This window comes from Nomascus leucogenys, chromosome 4 (genome assembly GCF_006542625.1).
Source record: "Nomascus leucogenys isolate Asia chromosome 4, Asia_NLE_v1, whole genome shotgun sequence".
NCBI lineage: Eukaryota > Metazoa > Chordata > Mammalia > Primates > Hylobatidae > Nomascus > Nomascus leucogenys.
Genome location: NC_044384.1, coordinates 93186099 through 93210034, shown reverse-complemented (window position 1 = coordinate 93210034; position 23936 = coordinate 93186099). Strand labels below are relative to the sequence as shown.

The following is a 23936-nucleotide window of genomic DNA, read 5'->3' as shown; positions in this document are numbered from 1 at the left end:
TCCTCGGCCACTGCGTTTAGAAGCAGGGGCTCTCTTCCCTTCTTCTCCATCTAAGTCCTCTAATCATGTCCCTCCCAACACTTACGGTCATAACTTGTCATTATTTTGTCTATTAGCTGTTTCCTTGAGTCTTGTCTGTCTTCTCCTTTCATTAGGACCCGCCTCCGTCTTGGTGGCCGCTGTATCTCCTAAACCCCCAGGCCTGAGATATAGTGGGGGGCCCATACAAGTTCGTGAAATGACTAAGGAGAAACAGCTGTGGAGGTACCAGCCCTGAGGACGCAGTGGGCCTGGGGTTGGGCGGACCCCAGGCTGCAGGAGGAGGCGGGACGTAGGGGCGGGGTTTCGGGGCTTCGGAGCGGAGCCTAAGGGGCAGGACTGGAGCTTCGGGGCGGGGCTTCGGGGCTGCGGTCGTGTGGTCTTGACCGCGCGGCTCCGACTGCCCTGACTGAGTTCCTCAGGCCGCTCGGCTCTCTGGCCTCACGCCCGCGCTGCCGTTAGGGGGCGCCCGCGCTCGTGGCGCCGCGGCTCTGCTAGGAAGGCGCCGCCCGCGCCGGGCAGCTGGAGCCGCAACTCCGGGCGCGGGCTCAGTCGTCCCCTCTGCCGCCGCAGCCGCCGCCGCCGCCGCCGTCGACGGGCGCGGGCTCGCTTGTCCCAGCGCTCGCGCTCTCCGGCCGCGGGCATCTCCCGGCCCGGCCGCAGCCGCCGCCGCCGCGCAGTGAGTGGGGCTGGCGCGGGGCTTGCGGGGCTGGGGCTTGGGAGGGCCGGATTTCAGGAGACGTCTGCGCCGAGCGGCCAGGGGAGCGGGGCTGAGGAGCATCTGGGCGGGGGCTTCTGGAACCGGGCGGCGGCGGGGCCGCGTTGAGGGGACCGCGCGTCCCGGGGCTGGCACGAGCCAGCAGCGGAGGTGCCCGCGGCGGGGCCTGGGCGGGGGTTCCGGGGCCCGCCCGGCGGGGATGCGCGGTTTCTGCGGGCCCGGGTTCGGAGCTCCGCGGCGCGCCCCTCTTCCGGGCCCGGAGCACCGCCCGCCCTACCCCTGGCCGGGTCGGGTTGCGGGGGATTCGCTGGCGGGGCAGCAGCGAAGCGCGGCCCGGACGGAGATATTTGGGGTGTGCTCGAAAATGATTGTTTTTGGGGGATGGCGCTTATTAGCCACCAATTGCCCTAGTTTAAAGCGTGAGGCAGGACTCAAAACCCTGCCTTTGGGATTTTCTGCCCTGAAGAGACTCTCAGATCGCAGCTGAGTTCCTTATGCCTAGATTTGTGTGTGTGCTGGCGTTTTTAATGCTTGATGTCAGAGGTGATAAATGGCCATGGTAATGGGGAGCCCTGGCAGCACCTGCTGGGCTGACAGTGGTGGAGGCTGTGTCTGGGGGTGGGACGGGGAAATGAAACGTGACAGAGATCCTGTTTGGATATTCTGCTGAAGTTACCATGTTTCTGTTCAAGTATACCAGTTCTAGAACAAGTTGATGGATCCAATTTTAGGACTTTGTGATAGAAGCGGTTTGGGTGGCAAAGTGACCTGGGATGACCCGGCTCGGCTAAGAATATTTGGGGTAGCCTAAGTATCTCTTCCATATCCCCCTGGCATGTTCTTTTTTTCGCTATCACAAATGCTCTATTACTTGAATCATCCTGGGATAGGAGAGAAGCTTGGGGACAGCATGTAGCACAGTCCTGAGCCCAAGATTGAGATGTTTTCAAATGAACAAATATGTAGCTAGGAAAATGAAAATGTTTTTGTCAGCAGGGTTGGTAGGTTGAGAGAATTTTCTCTTTGGCCGAAAACCATCAGTCCATACTGATACTTGATTTTGTGCTATGCCTTAGATATGAACGATGGAGTGGTCAGGATAGCCATGGATGCCATTCCAAAGTTTTGTGATTTGAATTTTCATAAATCATATTTTAACCAAAGCATTACTACTTAAAGGAATCTTAGGGTGAACCCTATGAATCCTTCAGTGCGTTTGGATTTTGATATTTGGGGTCCATTTAAAATGGAGTACATGTACATATTTGGATTCAGCTTTACCTTGGAGATAATCCTGAGTCATGCTTTAAAGAAGTTCCTTCTGAGATCAGGAGCTCAGATGTTTGGTGATCTCTGGGAAAACTGAGAAAACTAGACACTCCCCTTTACCTGTATGTAGTTCTCCCTTCTGGAGCTCTGGGAAAAGGAGGACCTGGGGAGATTTGAAGCAATTTAAGAGGCTGCCTCCTCCCTATTTGCCATCTCCAGGCCAATGCTCTAAATTACTTGTGTTCACATTCAAGTTTCTCATGTTAACCTAGAAATTTTGTTTATGCTGCTGCCACTAGTGTTTTCACATTTGTCTAATACTTGCCAGTTTACAGATGGTTTTATATTCACGATCTCCCTTATTTTCTCCATTTCCCCAAAGAAGAAGCTGGGCATAAAGTGATTTTCTCAGGGTCTCATAATCAGTAACGGAGCAGAATTCAACTACAGGACCTCCCTGGGAACCTGTTCTCTTTCCTTGTCCTGATGTGTTACTTTTATAGGCCAATGTTTGCCTTTGTGTTGTGCCTAAATGGTGTAATTACCCCGTTGTGGGAAGGTGGTATTATACCGTTTTATCTTGCGGAAACTGAGGGTTAAGAGGAGTGTTACGATTTTGTGACTATTTGTGACAGCTTTTTAATGTTAGGTCACTTTTAAACCTATAGCTTCTCTCTTCTAGACCACATGGTTGAGGGAGGAGAAAGAGAAAATGATTACTTTTAGAGAAAAATGCATTTCTGCAGTGGTGTGGTTAAGGATAATCTAACCATCATCACGTTCTCTTTGTATGCCTGGCTACTTGTGCTGGCCTGTATGTGAATGTTAACCCCGAAGACTCCTTTAGATGTCGCTGAACTAGTTACTATAAAAAGTATTTCACTTTCAAACTCCCACATTTCAAGAAGAGCAAAACTCAGTACAAAGGCAATTTTGAAGGTAAGTATAGAAAAAGGGAGTTTGTTCTCTTCTGACTACCAGACATGAAGGTTTCAGTAAAAAAGCATTTTTAAAGGGCTGCCTGGAAACTGGGAAGTCAGTAGTTGGAGTTTTTTATTATTCATTGGAGGTTTTTATTGCAACATATAGGTAGTTATATAGGATTAGGACTTTTGCCCTGGAGAATTCTTAATCTGTAGCAGGAATGATAAACTCAGAATATTTTTGTTAAGTTAGTTCATCATAACCATTAGGCCTGTAATTGCAATTCTGCAGTGATAGGGAGAATGGCATTTAAGGGTTCTTAGGTTATTTTTTTAAGTTATTAACTTACTGAATTATGCATTTCTTCAGATATGCTAGTTTAGAAAATTTATACTTCCTTTTAAGGCTTCTATAAATTCTTCAGTATGTGTTTTCTTAAGCTTAATTACCTGCTAACATGACACTGTCAGAATTTATACATTAGTCACAATAACCTTTGAAGCTTAAACATGGTTGAATTTTCAGCACTGCTTTATATTCTTTGGGGAATGGTCGGTGTTTTCACAAGAATTTTATTTGCATCAAAGGTTACATCTTTTCAGGTGAACTGATTTTACAGGGTCAGAGGCTTCTTTGAACTTTATAGCTGTTTGTGCTTGGTTGCATTTGCTGTCTTTCAAAACCATCTTTAGTTTTAGTAAGGAAAGTCACTATAAAGGAAAAATTTTTTTTCGTTTTTTATTGTTACCATTCCTGGTAGATTTTCTGAAATATTAGATATTTCTTTGCTTTCATCAAGTAAAATAGGCCTATTTGATACCCATTTCAAGATCTTCCTTCTGCTGCCTGTCTTGTGGTCATTTAACTTCTCATTAAGCCCTCCACTGGAGACTGTGCCAGAAGGTAGAGAAGATGAAAAAGCAAATGAATCATTTTCTAATTGTTAGTAGCTCTGGAAAATGATTCAGTAGAAGAGATTGAAACTATTCTGGAAATTCTTTGGGATTGTATTTCATTCATCTGCATTGTTTCAGAGATGTTCCTAATGGTCGTCAATTCAGAATTCAGAAGCTGATCATTATCCAGCTATTGGATAACAAGGAATTTTTCATGCTTTTTTTATTTGTTTGTTTCTTGCTGTATTTAAGCATCACCACAGAAGATATTTAGAAACAGGGAGAGATAAAATTTTAACTAATCAATACTGTTTTTTCCCTTTGAACTCTTTAATGAACAATTTGATTTCTTTAGACAGTTTAGTCATGGTTATTGGAAGTGACTAATAGTGAGTTTGCTTCAATTTATTTTGATGTATCTTATATACAAGTATAGGAAGGCTTTTGGGTGGTTTTTAAGAAACATGGGCTGTGGATTCCCATAATTGCTTTCCTGAATTATTAAGCGTGAGCTTTCATCACATCTTTGTACCGGAACTTTTGCTTTTGCTGTGGAACAGATTCAGGGACATCATCTATAATTTTTTTTTTTTTTTTTTTTTTTAGATAACGGCCTAAGAAGTTACCTTGTTTTGATTTAGCAGTAAAAAAGAAAAAAAGGGTTAATAGTGGACAGACTTTTTGTTAACGGCTGCAACATTGATGTCTGCTTTTTTCCTTGTCTTTGATCTTCTGTTTCTCATTTAATCATTTGGATATTCATGGATTGGAGTTCTTTATGTCACTACAGACAGGACAGCAACCATTATTCACACTAGTTGAATGGGTTCCTGCCTTTTTTTGGTGGGGGGGCCTCAGGAGAATTTTTACAAACCCATTATGACTGTTTAGTTAGGCTGAGTTACTGTAAAATTTGTAAATAAAACCCTACTGGATGGATAGGGTTAATAGATGGCTATAGAGAGTTTAAAGTTAATCTTTTTCAATTTCTTGTCTCTTGGATTCTGTTCTTTCAATTTCTACCCTAGGAGGGGATTTTTGGAAAAATCTAGACTAAGAGTCAGAACATGCAAGTTCTTATCTAGTTACTTCCCAGCTGTGGCGCCCTCAGCTAGTCACTTAATCTGCCTTGTTTCTCTGTTTTGCATCTTTAAGATGAGGATAGTAATCCCTGCTCGGCCTACTGGTATCAGGAATGTTGTAGGGGGAAAAAAGTCTTTCATACCCCTGTCTACTAAATTGTTTCTTTCTTCTAGAATCCCTTCTCAGGTTGTTCGAATTTTCTTTCAAGGATTCAACTGAGTGGGCTCTTCCCAGAAGTCCTCCATTTCCCCTTTGGAATCTTGCTTTTCCCCTCTCGCGGACCTCTGCTGGTCCATCTGTTATATAGCACTTTGAATTCTGTTCTGTACTTCAGTCATTGCATGTTGCCTTCCATTATAGATGGAAAGCTCCATGAGGGCAAAGATTGTCCTTTTCCTCTTTCTGTGTATCCACATTGCACATAGGCACCCCCTCCACTCTATAGGTGACCCACAATAATTGTTGGCTGAATGAATGATTATTGAGGCTGTCAGGAATGAATACTTTGGGTGATGGGAAAATGCCAAAGATGAGCATCTTACCAGCACTTTTGGATGAGTGGCCTTTTAAATTGCTCAGTTACTAATCTGTTGTTATCAGCAACTGAATCAGATCCTGGCAAGACAAATTGGCAAAGCCCATTTCTTGGTCCTGTTTACTTCGGATACTATTTGTGAAGCAAGTCGGAGGAATGAAAGACTGTCCTAACAGTCTTGAATTTGACATTCGTTCCATTTCTCACCCCATAGCATGTGGAGGCCTATCTATATCCGACTGCTGAGTGTAAAGAATAAAAACTGACTGCCCCATAGTCTGGTCCACATTTTAGTTTGTGTGCTTTGAAGGATTTGCAAGGTAGAGAAATAGATGCTTCAGGCTCTGATTTCAGCCCATGCTGTGCTATGCAAATGTTCTCTACATGCCTGAGTGACCTTTTGAGAAAGAGCCTTTGTGATCTTCTGTAGCCAGGGCTTGTTCTGGGAATTCTGTGCCAGATTCCTCTAAAAGTGGGAAAAGTGGATCTGTTAAAGGACCACGTAAAAAAGCCAGTGCTTTTCCTGGATGAATACCAATAAGTCCATGTTTCTTACCATGTCTTGCCAGAGCTTTAGAAATTTGCTCTGCAGTTTGCTTTGCAGGTTGATTTGGGATTGAAGTGTGTGAGAGGGAACTGACTAAGGCAGTTCAGTAGCTGGGAAACTGTTTGTTTAAGTGCTTTTGAATTGTAGATAAAAATACATTCACATTGGCGTCATTAGTATCTGAGCATTTCTCAGTGTCTTAAGGCTGGCTCTCCATGAGTGCTGGCTGATTGACTCTCATCTATATTGGTAAGGTTCTTTTTGCCCCAAATCGTGCTCTTTTAACACTTTGGCATTTAAATCGCTTTCTATTTGTTTTAATTGTTGTACAAAGAGAAATACATCATTATTTAAAAGCATCATTATTATTTTTTTTTTATATTATAAGATAAATACGATTCTGATGTATTTCTCTTGGAAAGGGATGCTGGTGTCCTGGGAGGTTTATGATTTTTGATGCTTTTACTCAGGTGATTGGCTTGTATAGCTGAAATGCTAATGAAAAGGAGTTTTCCCCTTCTCCCTTTTTCTTTTCTTTTTTTTTTTTTTGAGATGGAGTCTCACACTGTTGCAGGGGCTGGTGTGCGGTGGCACAATCTCAGCTCACTGCAACCTCCGCCTCCCAGGTTCAAGTGATGCTCCTGCCTCAGCCTCCTGAGTAGCTAGGATTACAGGTGCCCGCCACCACGCCCAGCTATTTTTTGTATTTTTAGTAGAGATGGGGTTTCACTATGTTGGGCAGGCTGGTCTTGAACTCCTGACCTGGTGATCCACCTGCCTCAGCCTCCCAAAGTGCTGGGATTATAGGTATGAGCCACCGCACCCAGCCTCTCCCTTTTTCTTAAATGACCTTTTTGGTGAGGACCATTATAGGTTTGTACCAGGATAAGGTTGTAGAGTTAATCATAATGTTCTCTTATATAAATTCTAAAAATTGATTTTCTAAGAGGAGAGGTAGAATTTGAATGACTGGGTTACTTCCTAGACTCTTCCTCCTTCTCTTAAGTACAGGATAGTTCTTTCTCTGAAAGTCTTCCGTCTCTCAGTTCCAGATGGGTTCTCTATGGTAAGAATACAGGACATGTAGAAGGCCCTAGGGGAATGCTTTCTTCCCCAGATGGTTGCCCTGTAGTAGGTTTCAGCTGAGCAAGGATGAGTAGTTTTTCTGGTGTTTGGCCTCCTCTGTTGGGTGGAAAAAGCCTTTCTTCTCTATTTTCATAGTTACATATGCTATCATATGTCTGTTTTTCTCCTCTTGAAGTTTCCCTGAAACCTGGGCTCTTGAAGACGCATCACTGGAGCAGATGGATAATGGAGACTGGGGCTATATGGTGAGTGCTTCTTGGAGATGCATTTTGAAGGCTGGGGAATTACTTTTGTGTGTCTTTTTATCCTTATGTATTTTTAGGTATATCTTATAAGAAAAGAAAATTGTGAATTTGTGTAACCTCTCTTCCCCCTTTTACTTAGTTTAGGTGTATTTTGGAGGCGTTTTTGTCTTGTGTGGTGTTTTTTAAATTTTTATTTTATTTTTTAATTTTTTTTTATGTGGAGTCTTGCCTTCTTGCCCAGGCTGGAGTGCAGTGGCGCGATCTTGGCTCACTGCAACCTCCACCTCCCAGGTTCAAGAGATTCTCCTGCCTCAGCCTCCCGAGTAGCTGGGATTATCAGCGTGCACCACCACATCTGGCTAATTTTTGTCTTTTTAGTAGACATGGGGTTTCACCACGTTGGCCAGGCTGGTCTCTAACTCCTGACCTCAAACAATCCTCCGCCTTTGTTTGGTGTTTTAATGGAATCAAACTCAAAATGGATTTTCCAAATACTTTTTATAATCACTGGAGAGGTAACGTGATTTTTTATTTTTTAAAGTATGTTGCTCTGAAGACTCTTTCTTCATGAATAATGACTACAAAAGGATCTAGTGAGTAATGATATGGAGGATATTTTATTGTGGTTTGGGAGATTAATGGTTGAGAAAGTGCCTCTTCTCCCACTTGCATTTTTTGTGTGTGCATATGTCTCCCTATTTTTCTTTTTTTTTTTTTTTTTGAGACGGAGTCTTGCTCTGTCACCCAGGCTGGAGTGCAGTGGCGCGATCTCGGCTCACTGCAAGCTCCGCCTCCAGGGTTCACGCCATTCTCCTGCCTCAGCCTCTCCGAGTAGCTGGGACTACAGGCGCCCGCCACCACGCCCGGCTAATTTTTTGTATTTTTGGTAGAGACGGGGTTTCACCGTGGTCTCGATCTCCTGACCTCATTATCCGCCCGCCTCGGCCTCCCAAAGTGCTGGGATTACAAGCGTGAGCCACCGCGCCCGGCCATGTCTCCCTATTTTTCTATTCCTTTGGTGTAAGGTATATTTTACTTGCCTAGTACCTGAAGTCTCTGTCTGCCTTTCTTTTTTCTTTTTTTTCTTTTTTTTTTTTTTGAGACAGGGTCTTGCTCTTTTGCCTAGGCTGGAGTGCAGTGGCGTGATCTCGGCTCATGACTTTCCAAGCTCAGGTGATTGTCCCACCTCAGCCTCCTAAGTAGCTGAGACGATAGGTGGGCACCAAGATGTGTGGCTAATATTTTGTATTTTTTGTAGAGACAGGGTTTTGTCATGTTGCCCAGGCTGGTCAGCAACTCCTGGGTTCAAGTGATCCACCCTCCTTGGCCTCCCAAAGTGCTGGGATTACAGGTGTGAGCCACCACACCTGGCCTATTTTTTTCATAAATAGTATTTCTAAAACTGAAGGTATGTTTTTTAAGAGAAGCTTGCTTCTCAAAATTAAAGGCCAGATTGCAGCATTAATGTTACAAAAGTGAATACACTATCAGATTATGAAATTTTATGGCTGCTGTTAGCTTTTGGGTATGTGATACTTTTCTGGCTTGGTTGTATTGACTAAACTGTATATTTTAACTTAGTATTTGAAAGTATCACTTCCATGAAAAAGTTACCAAGATTAAGTCTGCACAGTTTTTAATTTAATTTAAATAATTTTTTTTTTTTTTTTTTTTTTTGGAGACAGAATCTCTCTGTGTCTCCCAGGCTGAAGTGAAGTGGTCTGATCTTGGCTCACTGCAGCCTCTGCCTCCCGGGTTCAAGTGATTCTCATACCTCAGCCTCCCAAGTAGCTAGGACTACTCAGGGGCCACCACGCCCAGCGAATTTTTTTTTTTTTTTTTTGTATTTTTAATAGAGATGGGGTTTTGCCATGTTGCCCAGGCTGGTCTTGAACTCCTGAGCTCAGGCAATCCGCCTGCCCTGGCCTCCCAAAGTGCTAGGATTACAGGCATGAGCCACTGTACCTGGCCCAAATTTTTATTTTAAAGACAAATTTCATAGTTTGTTCCTTTTGTTTGAGGGGGAGAAACCAAAGAAATATTGAAAGTAAATGTCTATATTATCAGATCATTTTAATTCTATCTAATGTTAAATTAAGTTCAGAAAAGTGCAAGCCTTCAAAAAAAAAATCAGAAAAATATAAGTGTATTTTAGCGTGGCTTTTCCCTTCCCACAATATATTCTGGCCTGAAAACTCTGTAGATAATGGGCCCAAAATGATGTGGCTCTGGAAGTCAATGCCCTGTATTCTTGGCATAAGTCTTTAAAGAATTGGATTTCTCCTTTTTTTTTTTCTATTGAAAACAAATGTTGTTAGATCACTTCGTCTGGGTGGGTTTATTGCTGGTAGTAAAGTCATTTTGCATTAGAAGATTACTAAATACATTATAGCCTGAAAGAATCTTGGGCTTTGCTCAGTATCACTTATTTTCTTAATTTGTCAAAGTTAGTATTTAAAAATTTCAGATGACTGATCATTTCTTTAAAAATTTCAGATGACTGACCCAGTCACGTTAAATGTAGGTGGACACTTGTATACAACGTCTCTCACCACATTGACGCGTTACCCGGATTCCATGCTTGGAGCTATGTTTGGGGGGGACTTCCCCACAGCTCGAGACCCTCAAGGCAATTACTTTATTGATCGAGATGGACCTCTTTTCCGATACGTCCTCAACTTCTTAAGAACTTCAGAATTGACCTTACCTTTGGATTTTAAGGAGTTTGATCTGCTTCGGAAAGAAGCAGATTTTTACCAGATTGAGCCCTTGATTCAGTGTCTCAATGATCCTAAGCCTTTGTATCCCATGGATACTTTTGAAGAAGTTGTGGAGCTGTCTAGTACTCGGAAGCTTTCTAAGTACTCCAACCCAGTGGCTGTCATCATAACCCAACTAACCATCACCACCAAGGTCCATTCCTTACTAGAAGGCATCTCAAATTATTTTACCAAGTGGAATAAGCACATGATGGACACCAGAGACTGCCAGGTTTCCTTTACTTTTGGACCCTGTGATTATCACCAGGAAGTTTCTCTTAGGGTCCACCTGATGGAATACATTACAAAACAAGGTTTCACGATCCGCAACACCCGGGTGCATCACATGAGTGAGCGGGCCAATGAAAACACAGTGGAGCACAACTGGACTTTCTGTAGGCTAGCCCGGAAGACCGACGACTGATCTCCGACCCTGCCACAGGTTCCTGGAAACAGACTCTCCAGGAAATGGAAGATACTGATTTTTTTTTTTAAATCATAGTGTGAGATTTTTCTTTCTTTTAAATATTTGTATTTATTTGAAGGCAGTGAGGACCAGAAGGAAGTTTTGTGCTTTGGCAGACTCGTCCATGTTTTGTTCCCTTCCCCCTGAGTATGCATGTGCCTGTTCAGAGTCTCCAGATACCTTTTTTATAAAAAGAAGTCTGAAAATCATTATGGTATATAATCTACCCTTAACAGAGCTTTTCTTATTACAGTGCTAAAATGATTTCTGATAAAATGGTCCCTAACTCAACTAGAAGGCTAAAAACACAAGAATGAAAGAATAAGCAGAGTACTCATGATGCCTTTGAGAAAAATCAAAATATCATGCAGGGTGACCTAGTTTCCAAACCAGTAAATAGGTAGTATTGTAATATTAAAGGAAAACTGTTCCAATCATTTAAAAGTACTTATTAAGTACTGCTTTTTACAGTTATGACAACTGTTTCTTTCTATGCATATAAATCAACGAACCAAATATCTGTAGCCATGGAAATGTCTGACTAGAAATATTTATATTGAATTCTGAATACAAAATGTCCCTGTGGTAGAAATCTTACTCTTTATGCCTGGTGCAGTATAATTCCCAAGTGTACTGTCTACCAGAAAAAAAAAAAAAACTAATAAAAAATGAAATATGAAAATTAAGTTTGTATTTATTGATTATTATTACTTAAGGGGAGAAAATCATATTCCTTGTCTCAAATATGCATTGTTTATGTCCCAGTGTTTACTGCCTATAGCACATTTGTATTTGATTTGAGAGGACACAGTGGGATCTTAGGTTGCAGTTTATAAGAACTGTTGTGTCATTGAAGCAAAGATGGATGGAATTATTAATTTTGACTAAAAGGGTGCATATTTGAACAGTGAACATACAGTTTTTCATATTTTTTCAAAAGAATTTATGTTGAAGATTACAGATTTTTCTTTAATTGCCCACAGTTCTATGACCATTATTTCAGCTTTGTGCTAAGCATAGGAACAAAATGACTCTTTAGCTCTTTATGCTCACGTTTTGTGGTAATCCACAAATGTATTTTGTTAACAAAGTTAAGTTTATTTCTGAAGAGAAGAAACAAACTGCAGTGAATGAATGACCTAGAACGGAGAAATACACGTACTTGGAGAAATACATGTACTTTTATTTATTTCACTGTAGTCTTATTTTGCATAGTTCATGTGCTTCTATTTCTTGAAAGTAACTCATAGGAAGGATTATTTTAATTATACTGAGACTTCCTACTTTGTTAGACCACCGTATAAAAGGAAGTCATGTAATTTATTCCCTATTTTCTAAGGGAAGAGTGGAGCGCTGAGGCTGTGTGCCCTGGGGCAAGCAGGCCACTCCTTTTCTCTTTCTGTGAGAATATTCTGAGGTTCTCTCTCTGCAAGAAAGGTGACAACACTTCCTTATGTCTATTTTTGCCTATGTCTCTGAAAATTTATTTTAAAATTTGACAAATGACCAATATCCAGAAACTAAGATCCTTTGATGTTATTGACAGGTTGCTGTGGTTTCAGTAAATCAATATACGAGTACAAGGTTATCATTTTGGAAAATTATCTTGTACTTAAAATTGATTTGATAGTTACCTTAAAAAAAAAAAAGGCCCAACCAGTTACGTGTTGTTGAGCTAGCTGAGATCAATATGAAATAAAATGATTTGGGGTGAAAACAGGTATGGAAATAGGAATAATGCTAGTTCCCAGTTTTTATTTTTATTTTATTTTTAAATGATTTTTATGTATTTATTTTTGAGACGGAGTCTCACTCTTGTCGCCCAGGCTGGAGTGCAATGCACGATCTTGGCTCACTGCAACTTCTGCCTCCCAGGTTCAAGCGATTCTCCTGCTTCAGCCTCCTGAGTAGCTGAGATAACAGGTGTGTGCCACCATGCCCGGCTAATTTTTGTATTTTTAGTAGAGATAGGGTTTCACCATGTTGACCAGGCTGGTTTTGAACTCCTGACTTGAGGTGATCCACCTGCCCTGGCCTCCCGAAGTGCTGGGATTACAGATGTGAGCCACTGCGCCTGGCCCAATTTTTAAAAGTTAAAAACTTACGAGGCCTCTTCCTTGTTCTGTTTACTGGAGATAAGTTTGCTTTTGGTAAATTTTCTCGAATTTACTAATTATTAACAATGAAATGATTGTTTATATGAGTAAATTAGGAAAAGTAGCCAGCTGAATTTTTTTTTTTTTTGCCATTTTACTTGTCTAGTGACATTTAGAGTGTTTTGTCTAATTGGGCAATTTAAAATGATATGAAAAATGTAGCTTCATTATATTTGGGTAACTTGAGACAGTTATGTCTTTTAATGAAATTTTAAATCATCTTCACTGTGGAAGAGTTGATTTTTAAAAAATGATAGTTGCATTCTTAGAGCTGTATTTTATTTAGATTACAGCAAGTATAAGCACTTAGAAGGATTGTGTGTGTACATGTATGTGTGTCCTTTTAAACCCAAGGATAAATGTGTGCTAAAAACACACTGTGTTTCATGAGCCTATTGGCTTTTGCTAGATCTACAGCAAAATCCTGGTATTTAACCAAATAGATGCTATAAATGGACAGTGGTGCGGTTTTTTTTACTGTGGGAAATTTCTTTCTTTTTCTTTTTTGAGATAGGTTCTTACTCTGTTGCTCAGGCTGGAATGCAGTGGTGTGATCACGGCTCACTGCAGCCTTAATGTCCTGGGCTCAGGCAATCAGCCTCCTGATAGCTGGGTGGGACCACAGGCATGTACCCCCATGCCTGGCCAATTTTTTTTTTTTTTTTGAGGCAGACTCTTGCTCTGTCACCCAGGTTGGAGTGCAGTGGCATGATCTCGGCTCACTGCATGCTCCACCTCCCGGGTTCACACCATTCTCCTGCTTCAGCCTCCCGAGTAGCTGGGACTACAGGCGCCCACCTCCACGCCCGGCTACTTTTTTTGTATTTTTAGTAGAGACAGGGTTTCACCGTGTTAGCCAGGATGGTCTCGATCTCCTGACCTTGTGATCCGCCCGCCTCGACCTGCCAAAGTGCTGGTATTACAGGCGTGAGATAGTTATTTTTGTAGAGATGGCATCTCTCTATGTTGCTCAGGCTGATCTCGAACTTCTAGGCTCAAGTGATCCTCTCATCTTGACCCCCTAATGTGTTGGGATTACAGGCATGATCCACCACGCCCCACTGGAAATTTCAAACACATTCAGAAGTAGAGAGGATAGTGTAATGAACACCCATGTACCTGCCCATTGACCAACTTCAGCAACTATTCACTTTGGCTTTTTTCTTCTATGGATTATTTTGAAGTAAATCACAGATATTATTTCACATATATCACTTCAGACTGTATCTAAAAGATGATGACTCTAAAACATAAATATCTAATTTAAAATTTTAATGTTGCATATATGCCATAGTACCATTATCACATGATGGTGCTGGTTGCTTCTTGAATACTGTTGGTTATTTTATAGCTTGGATCTCCAACTTTGTAATAGTGGTCTTATATATTCCTCATAGGCAGGGTTCTCCTGTTTGTAGAAAGAAACGCATTATTAAGACAGTACATTTCTGCCAGGATTAATGACTTTTACTTTCAAATTAAGTCTCTAGCTTCAAAAAGTAACATTACGTAAGATTCTTAATTTTAAAAATTACTTCTAAAACTCATTTTGTGTGAACATATGGAGAAACATTTTTTCCAAAGGGCATCCTTCCTTTTCTCATGCAGATTTTAAATTGTGGATGCAGGTGGCCAATTAAAAACACAGCTTATCACTTGCTTTTGGAATTTAATACAAATAAAAGGCTTGACTCTTTGAGCCTTTCTGAAACTGAACATTAATCACAAAGCAAGGAACCAGATAGGGATCATATAAGCAGTATTCTAGGTCCGACTAGGTTATCCTCATTATGCTGTAATTCAGTGTCTTGATTCTTTGTTTCTTAGTTCTAGTCTTATCTTTTATAATATTTACTTTGTGTATGTGTGTGTGCCTGTCTACGCTAAAACTGTAAGCTCCTTGAACACTGGGCTTTTGACTGTTTTTTTTTGGAGACAGTATTGCTCTGTTGACCAGGCTGGAGTTCAGTGGTGCGATTTTGGCTCACTGCTACCTCCGCCTCCTGGGTTCAAGCGATTCTCGTGCCTCAGCCTCCTGAGTACCTAGGATTACAGGTGTGCACCACCACACCTGACTAATTTTTGTATTTTTAATAGAGACGGGGTTTCGCCATGTTGGCCAGGAGTTTGAGACCAGCCTGGCCAACATGGTGAAACCCCGTCTCTACTAAAACAAAATACAAAAATTATTTGTATTTTGGGTGTGGTGGCTTGTGCCTGTAATCCCAGCTACTTGGGAGGCAGGAGAATTGCTTGAACCTGGGAGGCAGAGGGTTGCAGTGAGCTGTGGTTGTGCCACTGCACTTCAGCCTAGGCAACAGAGCGAGACTCTGTCTCAAAAATAATAATAAAAATACATAAAATATCTGTAGTGTGCCTTTTTCTATTAGTGCAAATGAGGAAAATGTCTCTTATTGCAGCTTCAAAATTATAGCATTATATCTTAAGAGTAGGGTTAAAAAATTATCCACAGCAGATTAAAAAATACACTTTAAAAGTGCTATTTTGGTGATCTCTAAAAGGAGCCAGAAATGTAAGATCATGTATATTAGCAGGCAGCCTCATGTCATTTTAACTGACTGGAAACAGTTCACTAAGGTCATTTGTAACTTCACATTCCCAAATTATCATGCGTGAAAGATCCACAGTGCTATACCTGTCACCTTTTTAGGAAGGTAATTAAGCTAGGATGACAAGAGTCTGGCACTGTGTACGCAGCAGATTCCTTTGTCTCACTACACAGGTCGTAAAACCATGTTCATTTATTCCATAAACGTGGTGTCTACTCCGTGATAGATTCTGGAGTTGGGAAGGTGAAGACTCCTTCGTTGTTCACAGCAAGTAGAAGGAGATAGAAGTGAATGGGATGAAGTGCATCAATGTTTTCCTAAATGTGTTGACCCTCTGGGTCAGTCATTCCTCTTGTTTAGATAAACATGTTCTCATGTAGTATCCAGATTAAAGCCTTTTAAAATAAATATTAAAACCAAACTAAAACACAAGAAAGCCCCCTCCATTCTCTCTATAGAAACCAGAATGTTTCCTGTGTTGCCAGTAAAACAGGTTTGGGCTATATATGTGAGCATTTCTGACAGGTGTTACAGCAGGGTGGGTTTTTCTCTGGAGCACCAAAGGGCATACATTTATCTTTAGACCATGGAAGCTAGTCTGGAGTGGGAGGACTGCTGTATTTTTATGCCAAGATTTAAATGTTAGAGAGATCTAATCATTAGAAAAAGTAACACACTGGAAGTAGGTTAACTGTACTAAAGCAGTGAACATATATTGTTTATACTTCCTTGAGTTAAAAGGATGTCTTTCTGGGGACAGGGAGTGACCAAGATGGGTTTGTTGTGTTGTAACTTTAGATAATCATGTTAAATTAAGCCATGTGGTATGACAGGCTGCAAATTGTTAAGAGCAAGTCTAACACCATGCTAGGTGTGAATGAAAGCCTGAGAGTTGCCAATTTGATGTGGTGTTAAGACACCTTTTCTGGAATTGGACCAAAGAGGTAAAAAAGAAAGCTTCACCACCTGAATAATGTCTTTGCACTATAAAATTTAAAATAATCTGTTTTGTACGAATAGACTTTTTGTTTTGATCATCTATGTAAAATCTGCTATTAAATATTGGTTCCTCATATTCTAACTACAGGGTTTATTTCCTCACTCCTGTTAACATATTCATTGACATTTACAACTTTTCCCAAAGAGGCTCATAAGCAGAGAGCTGCGAGCATACCCTGGCCCTAGAGTGTTGGGACCTTATGAGTCCTCCCCGTCTTCTCGCTGTTAATGATGTAGAGTTCTGGTGTGCTCTCCTAGGATGGCTGGGGATTTTTTTGGCATGACCCTTGTAATTGTCACTCATGGCTTTCCTGGGCTACTGATGGCAGTGCAGCAGCTTTCTTTGCTCCTTGGATTGTATTCCTTAGAGTGAAGAGGAGAGAGTATCATTTCTAGCAGGCAATCAGGTCTGAGAGAGACATCCCTCAAGCTTCCTACCACTTCTGAATACCTACTTTTATCTACACAAAACTGAAAGTTAAAAGGCTGAAAATAAGGTGGTTAAATCACCGCAGTGATTTATCTCCTTCTTTTTGTTACTTAAAAGCCAGTTTACCACTCTGTGTGTATGCCCTTGGGTCTGTCAAGCCATGATTTAGAGCTTGGGCCTTCCTCTTAATTCGCTTTACTAAGTTCTGAGCAGTGCATTTTGCTGATTACAGTCCAGGCTCAGAGTTCCTGCCAGGCCATACCGCCACTGCTTGTTTCTTTTATGTGTTCTCTAAAAATATTTTAAACAGACATGGTACGCCAAGTGATTGCCAACCTAATGGGAATCAATTAAAATGGGAGAACATGAAGGTGTATTCACTGCCTGTTCTCTGCTTTCTTACATAATTTATAATGTGTTCCACTCAACTACCTGAGTATTGGTTGGTGACTTCTGAGCCCACTGGAACAGGCGTTCATAGACGTTTCCATCATAACAGCCAAGTGCTGAATTTAAACACTGATCAGTGAAGTCAAAAGCATCAGTTAACAGGATGGCATCCTTCCTGGGATAGGAAACAAGAGTTTGTAAGTATTTTAGATTGCTCTTATGAATCAAACTAGTCTCGGATGGTGAATAACAATACCTAATCAGAGGTTGCATGATTATTCGCTTTTCAAACAATTCAGCATTTTTTTGTTTTTATTTTTTAATCAGTTATATATGCATAGTATAATGAGTCAAAGGGTTCCTTAAGGCTTGTTTAAAAAACAGCATATGCGGCCATGCGTGGTGGCTCATGCCTGTAATCCCAGCACTTTGGGATGCCGAAGTAGGCGGATCATGAGGTCAGGAGATTGAGACCATTTGGCTAACACGGTGAAACCCCGTCTCTACTAAAAATACAAAAAATTAGCCAGGCGTGGTGGCACATGCCTGTAGTCCCAACTACTTGGGAGGCTGAGGCAGGAGAATCACTTGAACCCAGGAGGCAGAGGTTGCAGTGAGTGGAGATCATGCCACTGCACTCCAGCCTGGGCGACAGAGTGAGACTCCTGTCCCAAAATAAAGAAAGAAATAAATAACCAGCATATACCTGTCTGATTTCCACTTCTTTCTCCTCAGAAGCAATTTCAATCTTTTTTTTTTTTTCGAGACAGAGTCTCACTCAGTTGCCCAGGCTGGAGTGCAGTGGCACAATCTCGGCTCACTGCAACCTCTACCTCCCAGGCTCAAGCCATTCACCTGCCTCAACCTCCCGAGTAGTTGGGATTACAGGTGCCTGCCACCATGCCTGGCTAATTTTTGTATTTTTAGTAGAGATGGGGTTTCACCATGTTGGCCAGGTTGGTCTCGAACTCCTGACCTCAGGTGATCCACTCACCTCGGCCTCCCAAAGTGCTGAGATTACAAGCATGAGCCACCATGCCCGGCTGGCAATTTCAATCTTTTAGTTGATATTTCGGTATTTATCTGAATGTCAAAATATCTTGTTTATATTGCTGCTTGTTGATGGTTCAGTTTGAGATATTATCCGTTGACTCTTCATTCAAAAGGTAAAGATTTATATTTATCACCCCTGTCTTCACTCCTACCTCCCCTTGTTCCCATTCTTCCTCCTCCTGGCCTTTGGGCTTCCCAATATAGTTATAATTTTGGCCAGACCAATATTTAGTATTGACATTATGATGACTGTGTGTCATTAAAGCATTGGAGGTAACTGGGATACTGTATCCAGTGTAATCCTTTCTTGATGATCCCCAACATCATATGAGCCCTACCACCAATTTAATGTCCCCCTGCCCCCTTGTGGTCTCACTTCATTCCTTATCCAGCTGAAATTCCTGTTCTATTACTCTCTCAAAAATACATTCAACAGGCCAGGTGCGATGGCTCACGCCTGTAATCCCAGCAATTTGGGAGACGGAGGCTGATGGATCAGCTGAGGTCAGGAGTTCGAGACCAGTCTGGCCAACATGGTGGAACCCTGTCTCTACTAAAAATACAAAAATTAGCCAGGTGTGGTGGTGGGTGCCTGTAGTCTCAGCTACTGGGAAGGCTGAGGTGGGAGAATTGCTTGAACCTGGGAATCAGAGGTTGCAGTGAGCTGAGATCGTGCCACTTTACTCCAGCTTGGGCAACAGAGCAAGACTCCCGCTCAAAAAAAAAAAAAAAATACACACACACACACACACACATTCAACAATTTTTCTTGCTTTGTCATACCTGTTTAGCAAAATGCATACCTCTTTGTCTTTAGTTTTCCACCCACTTTGTGCCACCACCTTTGTAGCTATACATGGCTGGAAAAAACAATCATACCTGGTGTAATAAGGGCTCAAGTGGGCCCTGATTGCAGTTCAGCAATCGTATTACATTGCTGTATTTACTCATTGTTCATTTACTCTTTCCTTTTCCTAGGTAGTTATTTCATACCATCTCTTTGATCCTCAGATTGACACTATCCACCTTTCCCATCTCTTTTGCCTGGATGGCTTTACATCATATTTCACTGATGAAGTGGAAGCAGTAAGAGGATCTGTATAAGTTCCCACCCTTGCATTTATACATACAATGCCTTCTCTCTTCAGGCTGTCAGCTCAGGCCTCAGTCCCTCCTTGTCTACTAGATGTCTTTTCCTCTTGCATACTGGAGAACAACATTCTCCTGCCTTTCTCCAACAACGTCAAAATTCCCCTCTCAGGGGTAAAAAGTTAGTGGAAATGCCCTTCTTTCTTTTTACTTTAGGCCTGGCTGGTTGCTGTCAAAATGGGCAAGTTCATGAAAAAGTGGGAAAGTGGTGCTGGTCCTGGCTGGATGCTACTCTGGATGCAAAGCCATCATCATGAAGAACATTGATGATGGCACCTCAGTCCATTCTTACAGTCATGCTTTGGTAGCTGGAATTGACTGCTATCCTCACAAAGTGACAGCTGCCATAGGCAAGAAGATCTCCAAGAGGTCAAGGATCAAGTCTTTTGCAAAAGCTTATAACTACAATCACCTCATGCCCACAGGGTACTCTGTGGATATCCTCTTGGACAAACTGTCATCAACAAGGATCTCTTCAAAGACCTTGCTCTTAAACACAAGGCCTGATGGGAGGCCAAGATAAGTTCAAAGAAAGGTACAAGAAAAAAAAAAAATCCCCTCTTTACTGGATCATTTCCATCAGTATACAAACAGTCATTTCTCCCATCTTAAACACAAGCTTTTGACTCTATTTCCTTCTCCATCATCTTGGCTCCCCTTCAGGACAAAACTCCCTGAAAGTGTTACGTGTGTTTATGCTTATGATTTCCAATTTTCACATTCTCTCCTGAACTGGATCTGTTCATGTTTTTACTGCCACCACGCCACAGAAATAGCTCTTGCCACGGTTACTTCCTTATTATCTTTCGAGGGTCTCAAGACTGAGTACTTGGACCTCTTCTCTTCATGCACTCCTTGTGATATTCTTCTCAAGGCTTTAAATATCAACCATATGCCAATGACTTCCAAACTTATTCCTCCAGTGTCCCCTGCTTACCAACATCTGTACTTGGATTTCTGACAGGCTCTTCAAAAGTAATGTGTCTGAACCCAAACTCCTTCCTGTCTACCCTGCCCAAACCTGGCCCTCCTGTAGTCTTCCCCATTTATGGTAAATGGCAGCTCTGTCCTTCTGACCAAAAACCTTGATTCTTCTCTTCTTTCTCACTGTACATCTAATCTGTCAGCAAATCCTATTCTGCCTTCAAGATATATTCAAACTTCAACCACTTCCCACCACCTCCAGTACTATCGCTGCTCCAATCCACTATCACTCACTTGGATGATTGCATTAGCCATCCAGCTGATCTCCCTGCTTTTCACTCTTAGTTCTTAATATGGCAGCTGGAGTGAGCCTTTAAAAATATACATCAGATTCTTTTAGGTTGTGTCTATCCAATGCTCAAAACCCTCCCATTCTATCCCATGCTCAAAACCTTCACATTCTCTTAAGTCTTTGCAATGATCTACCTTGCTGTCTCTTCCCACCCCCTGCTGTACTCCCTTAACTCTCTGCCCTCTGCCCTCATTTTCCACCACAGTCATGCCATTCCTGCCCCTGTGGCCTCTTCTGTGTTCTCTGGATGGATATGCCAAGCACACTCTGGTCTCCAACATTCGTACTGTCATGCACTGCATAATGATGTTTTGGTCAATGATGGACCATGTATATGATGGCGGTCCCATGACATTATGATAGAGCTGAAAAATTCCTATTGCTTAGTGATTGATGTTAGAATTGCCTACAGTATTCAGAACAGCAACATGCTTTGCAGGTGTGACCCTACGAGCAATAGGCTATACCATTTAGGCTTGTGTAAGTACACTCTGTGATGTTCACATGATGACAGACTCACCTGAAGACACATTTCTCGGAACGGATCCTCCGGTCATTAAGTGATGCGTGACTGTACTTATGTTCTGCCTGTAATGCTCTTTCCCTAGCAGCCACAACAGCTTCTCCCTACCTTCTCCCCAGGTCTTTCCTTAAATGTCACCCTCCCAGGGAGGCCTTCTCTGGCCTACTTAAAATTGTAGCTCCCCCTCCTCCCTACTGACCCCCAGCATTCTTTCCCCCACTTCCTGCTATCCTTTCTTTTATGGTAGGTATTACCATTTCACATGGTATACAGTGTGATTTATTTTGTGCATGTGTGTGCCTGTCTCCTCTCCTCTAGTCTGTAGGCATCTGTGACCCTTTTTCATCTGAAACTCGTATCCTTCATTTGAGGAATGTTTTCTTGAATTATTAATGATTCGCTTCCTTCTGTTTTCTCTGTCTTCTTTCTAGACCTGTTCTTCAGATGATGAACAGCTAAGACTGGTCCTCTTACTTTTTAAAAGTCCTCCTTTTTTTTTGTCTTTTTGCTTTCTTGCTGTGAGATTTCTGCAACTTTATCTTCCGGTCCTTACACTGAGTTTTTCATTTCCACTATCATTTTTTAACTTCAAGGAGCTCTTTTTTTAGGTTCTCTGAATATTAGTTTTAAATAATGGCATTCAGGTTTTTATTCTGTGGTTGCAATACCTTCTCTTAGCTCTGAGAGATCGCTGTTTTTTTGTTTTTGTTTTTTTTTTCAAGTTTTCTTCTCCCTGCAGATTCTCTTATGTCCTCTGAATTGCCTTGTTCTTGCTTGTTTTGGTCTCCATCTTTTATGTTAGGGGCATTCTTCAGATGTTTGGTGATCCCTGAGTGTCTGATCATAGCTAAGAGCAAGGCATTAACTAGCTGATTACAAACTTGTGGCTATGCTTGCTAATATGGGGTTCACTATGGCGTGAATTGGGTGGACCATTGGGGGACTCTGATATCAGTGTCTTTAGCTCCTTCTCCTTGGGCTGGTCAGATTCTCCAGAGAAGGATCATCTTATCATCTTCTTGCAGGCTACTAGTCTGGCTGCCAGTTTTTTAGGAACCAGTGGGAAAAAAGGTCTGGGGGAGGGAGGTGTCAGCATTTGGCCTATAATGAACCCTGTTTTCTGAAGGGTAGCCTTATTATCACCTATACCTGATGCTCCCTAGTCCACAGACCCTCTATTTATCCTTCTGCCAGGGCAGAGTCAGGGAAAGTCTTAAAATTACTCACAGAGGCTAGGTGTGTTAGCTCATGCATGTAATCCCAGCACTTTGGGAGGCTGAGGTAGGAGGAGCCCTTGAGCGCAGGAGTTCAAGACCAGCCTGGACAACATAGAGACAACATCTCTTTCTCTTTGTGGGTTTATGCCTTTTAAAAAATTTCAGTCCATTCACTGATGTTTTAGTAGGGTTTCAGGAAAGAACAAAAGTAAACGCATATGTTTAATCTGTCATCTTTACCTGGAAGTCCCCCCAGCTGAGGTTTTATGACCGCTTAAACAACTAAAAACTGTTTGGGTCAGTTAACATTACAGAGAGCTTGTTCTTGGCATCTTTAGCATACTATGCCACCCTTCAGTTTTCATCTCAGAAATCTTAGGGAGATAGTGACTAATCAAGGCAGGGAACTGTGACACCAAACAGTGATATGCATAGAATCTGTTATGTGCCTAATTACCCTGCAGTAGTAAGGCTACTTAGGAACCATCATGGAAGTAAATCAATTTCTGGGTTTGACCCATGAGTAAGTTGGCAGATTGCAGCTGGGCTGTCTGTCTTGTCTTGAATTGTAAGTTTCTGGATCCAAGGCAAGCACTTAGAAATGCTGTTTGCAAATTTAAAAAAACATGCTTATAGGGTGTTAAGGTAATCTTGTATTTTATCATCACAGACAACCGGGGCTAGAACATTATTTTCAAGTGCTTTTAAATTCTGAGAGTTTCAAAAAGATAGACACCCTTGGGCTTGAACTGTGCAGTATTTAATTATGCTCTTAATAGTTTTCACCACTGGATTCCCTGTATTAGGGAAAGTTTTATACCTGGGACATAATTGTGTCAAATGTATTTTTGACAGTTTTTGATGATTTAACTGAACAAACTTTTTTTTTTTTTTCTTGAGACGGAGTCTCACTCTTGTCGCCAAGGCTGGAGTGCAGTGGTGCGATCTTGGCTCACTGCAACCTCCGCCTCCCGGGTTCAAGCGATTCTCCTGCCTCAGCCTCCCAAGTAGCTGGGATTACAGGCATGTGCCGTCACACCCAGCTAATTTCTGCATTTTTAGTAGAGACCAGGTTTCACCATGTTGGCCAGGCTGGCCTCGAACTCCTGACCTCAGGTGATCCACCCACCTTGGCTTCCCAAAGTGCTGGGATTACAGGTATTAGCCACCACGCCTGGCCTGAACAAACATTTTTTTGACCACCAGCTATCTGTTACATGCTATGAGTAGTCATAAAGGGCATGTAACATATTCCATATTGTTAGAAATAAAAGGAATTTGGTCTCGTTTTTAAAAAACCTGTCTTAAAAATCTTATTTTTAAAAAATTACAAATCTTTTAGAGACAGGGTCTCACTACATTGCCCAAGCTAGTCTTAAACTCTTTGCCTCAAGTGATCCTCCCACCTTGGCCTCCCAAAGTGCTGGGATTACAGGTGTGAGCCACTGCTCCCAGCCTCTTTTTCTCTTTGTATTAGTCTTGTTGATATGAGAATTGTTGGAGATTCTAGGAGTCGCCTCTAACCCCATGCAATAGGTATCATATTTTCTGCCCAGTGAGGTCTCAAAAAGATTATATTCTCAAATTAGTCCATTTTTTTTATCTT

General features: G+C 41.8%; 2 protein-coding genes across 3 annotated transcripts in view; one reads left to right on the top strand and one right to left on the bottom strand.

Annotated features, from left to right (window-relative positions):
- Positions 1 to 561: 561 nt before the first annotated feature.
- Positions 562 to 11253, top strand: KCTD6 (potassium channel tetramerization domain containing 6). 2 transcript variants are annotated; one of them, XM_003257244.1, is made up of 3 exons: positions 562 to 718; positions 7273 to 7342; positions 9839 to 11253. In XM_003257244.1, exons 2-3 carry the CDS (start codon positions 7316 to 7318, stop codon positions 10523 to 10525), a joined length of 714 nt encoding a protein of 237 aa, XP_003257292.1. In that variant the 5' UTR covers positions 562 to 718; positions 7273 to 7315; the 3' UTR covers positions 10526 to 11253. The 2 variants fall into 2 exon arrangements, with proteins under 2 accessions (XP_003257292.1, XP_030667387.1); XM_030811527.1 differs by lacking the exon at positions 562 to 718 and adding an exon at positions 753 to 2965.
- Positions 11254 to 13980: 2727 nt separating this feature from the next.
- Positions 13981 to 23936, bottom strand: part of ACOX2 (acyl-CoA oxidase 2) — a 31907-nt gene continuing 21951 nt past the window's right edge. Inside the window, exons 14-15 of the mRNA XM_003257246.3 lie at positions 17155 to 17287; positions 13981 to 14131 (exon numbers count right to left, since the gene is read on the bottom strand). Coding sequence (XP_003257294.1) covers positions 14069 to 14131; positions 17155 to 17287 — 196 coding nt within the window. The 3' untranslated portion in view covers positions 13981 to 14068. The remainder of the gene's footprint in view (positions 14132 to 17154; positions 17288 to 23936) is intronic.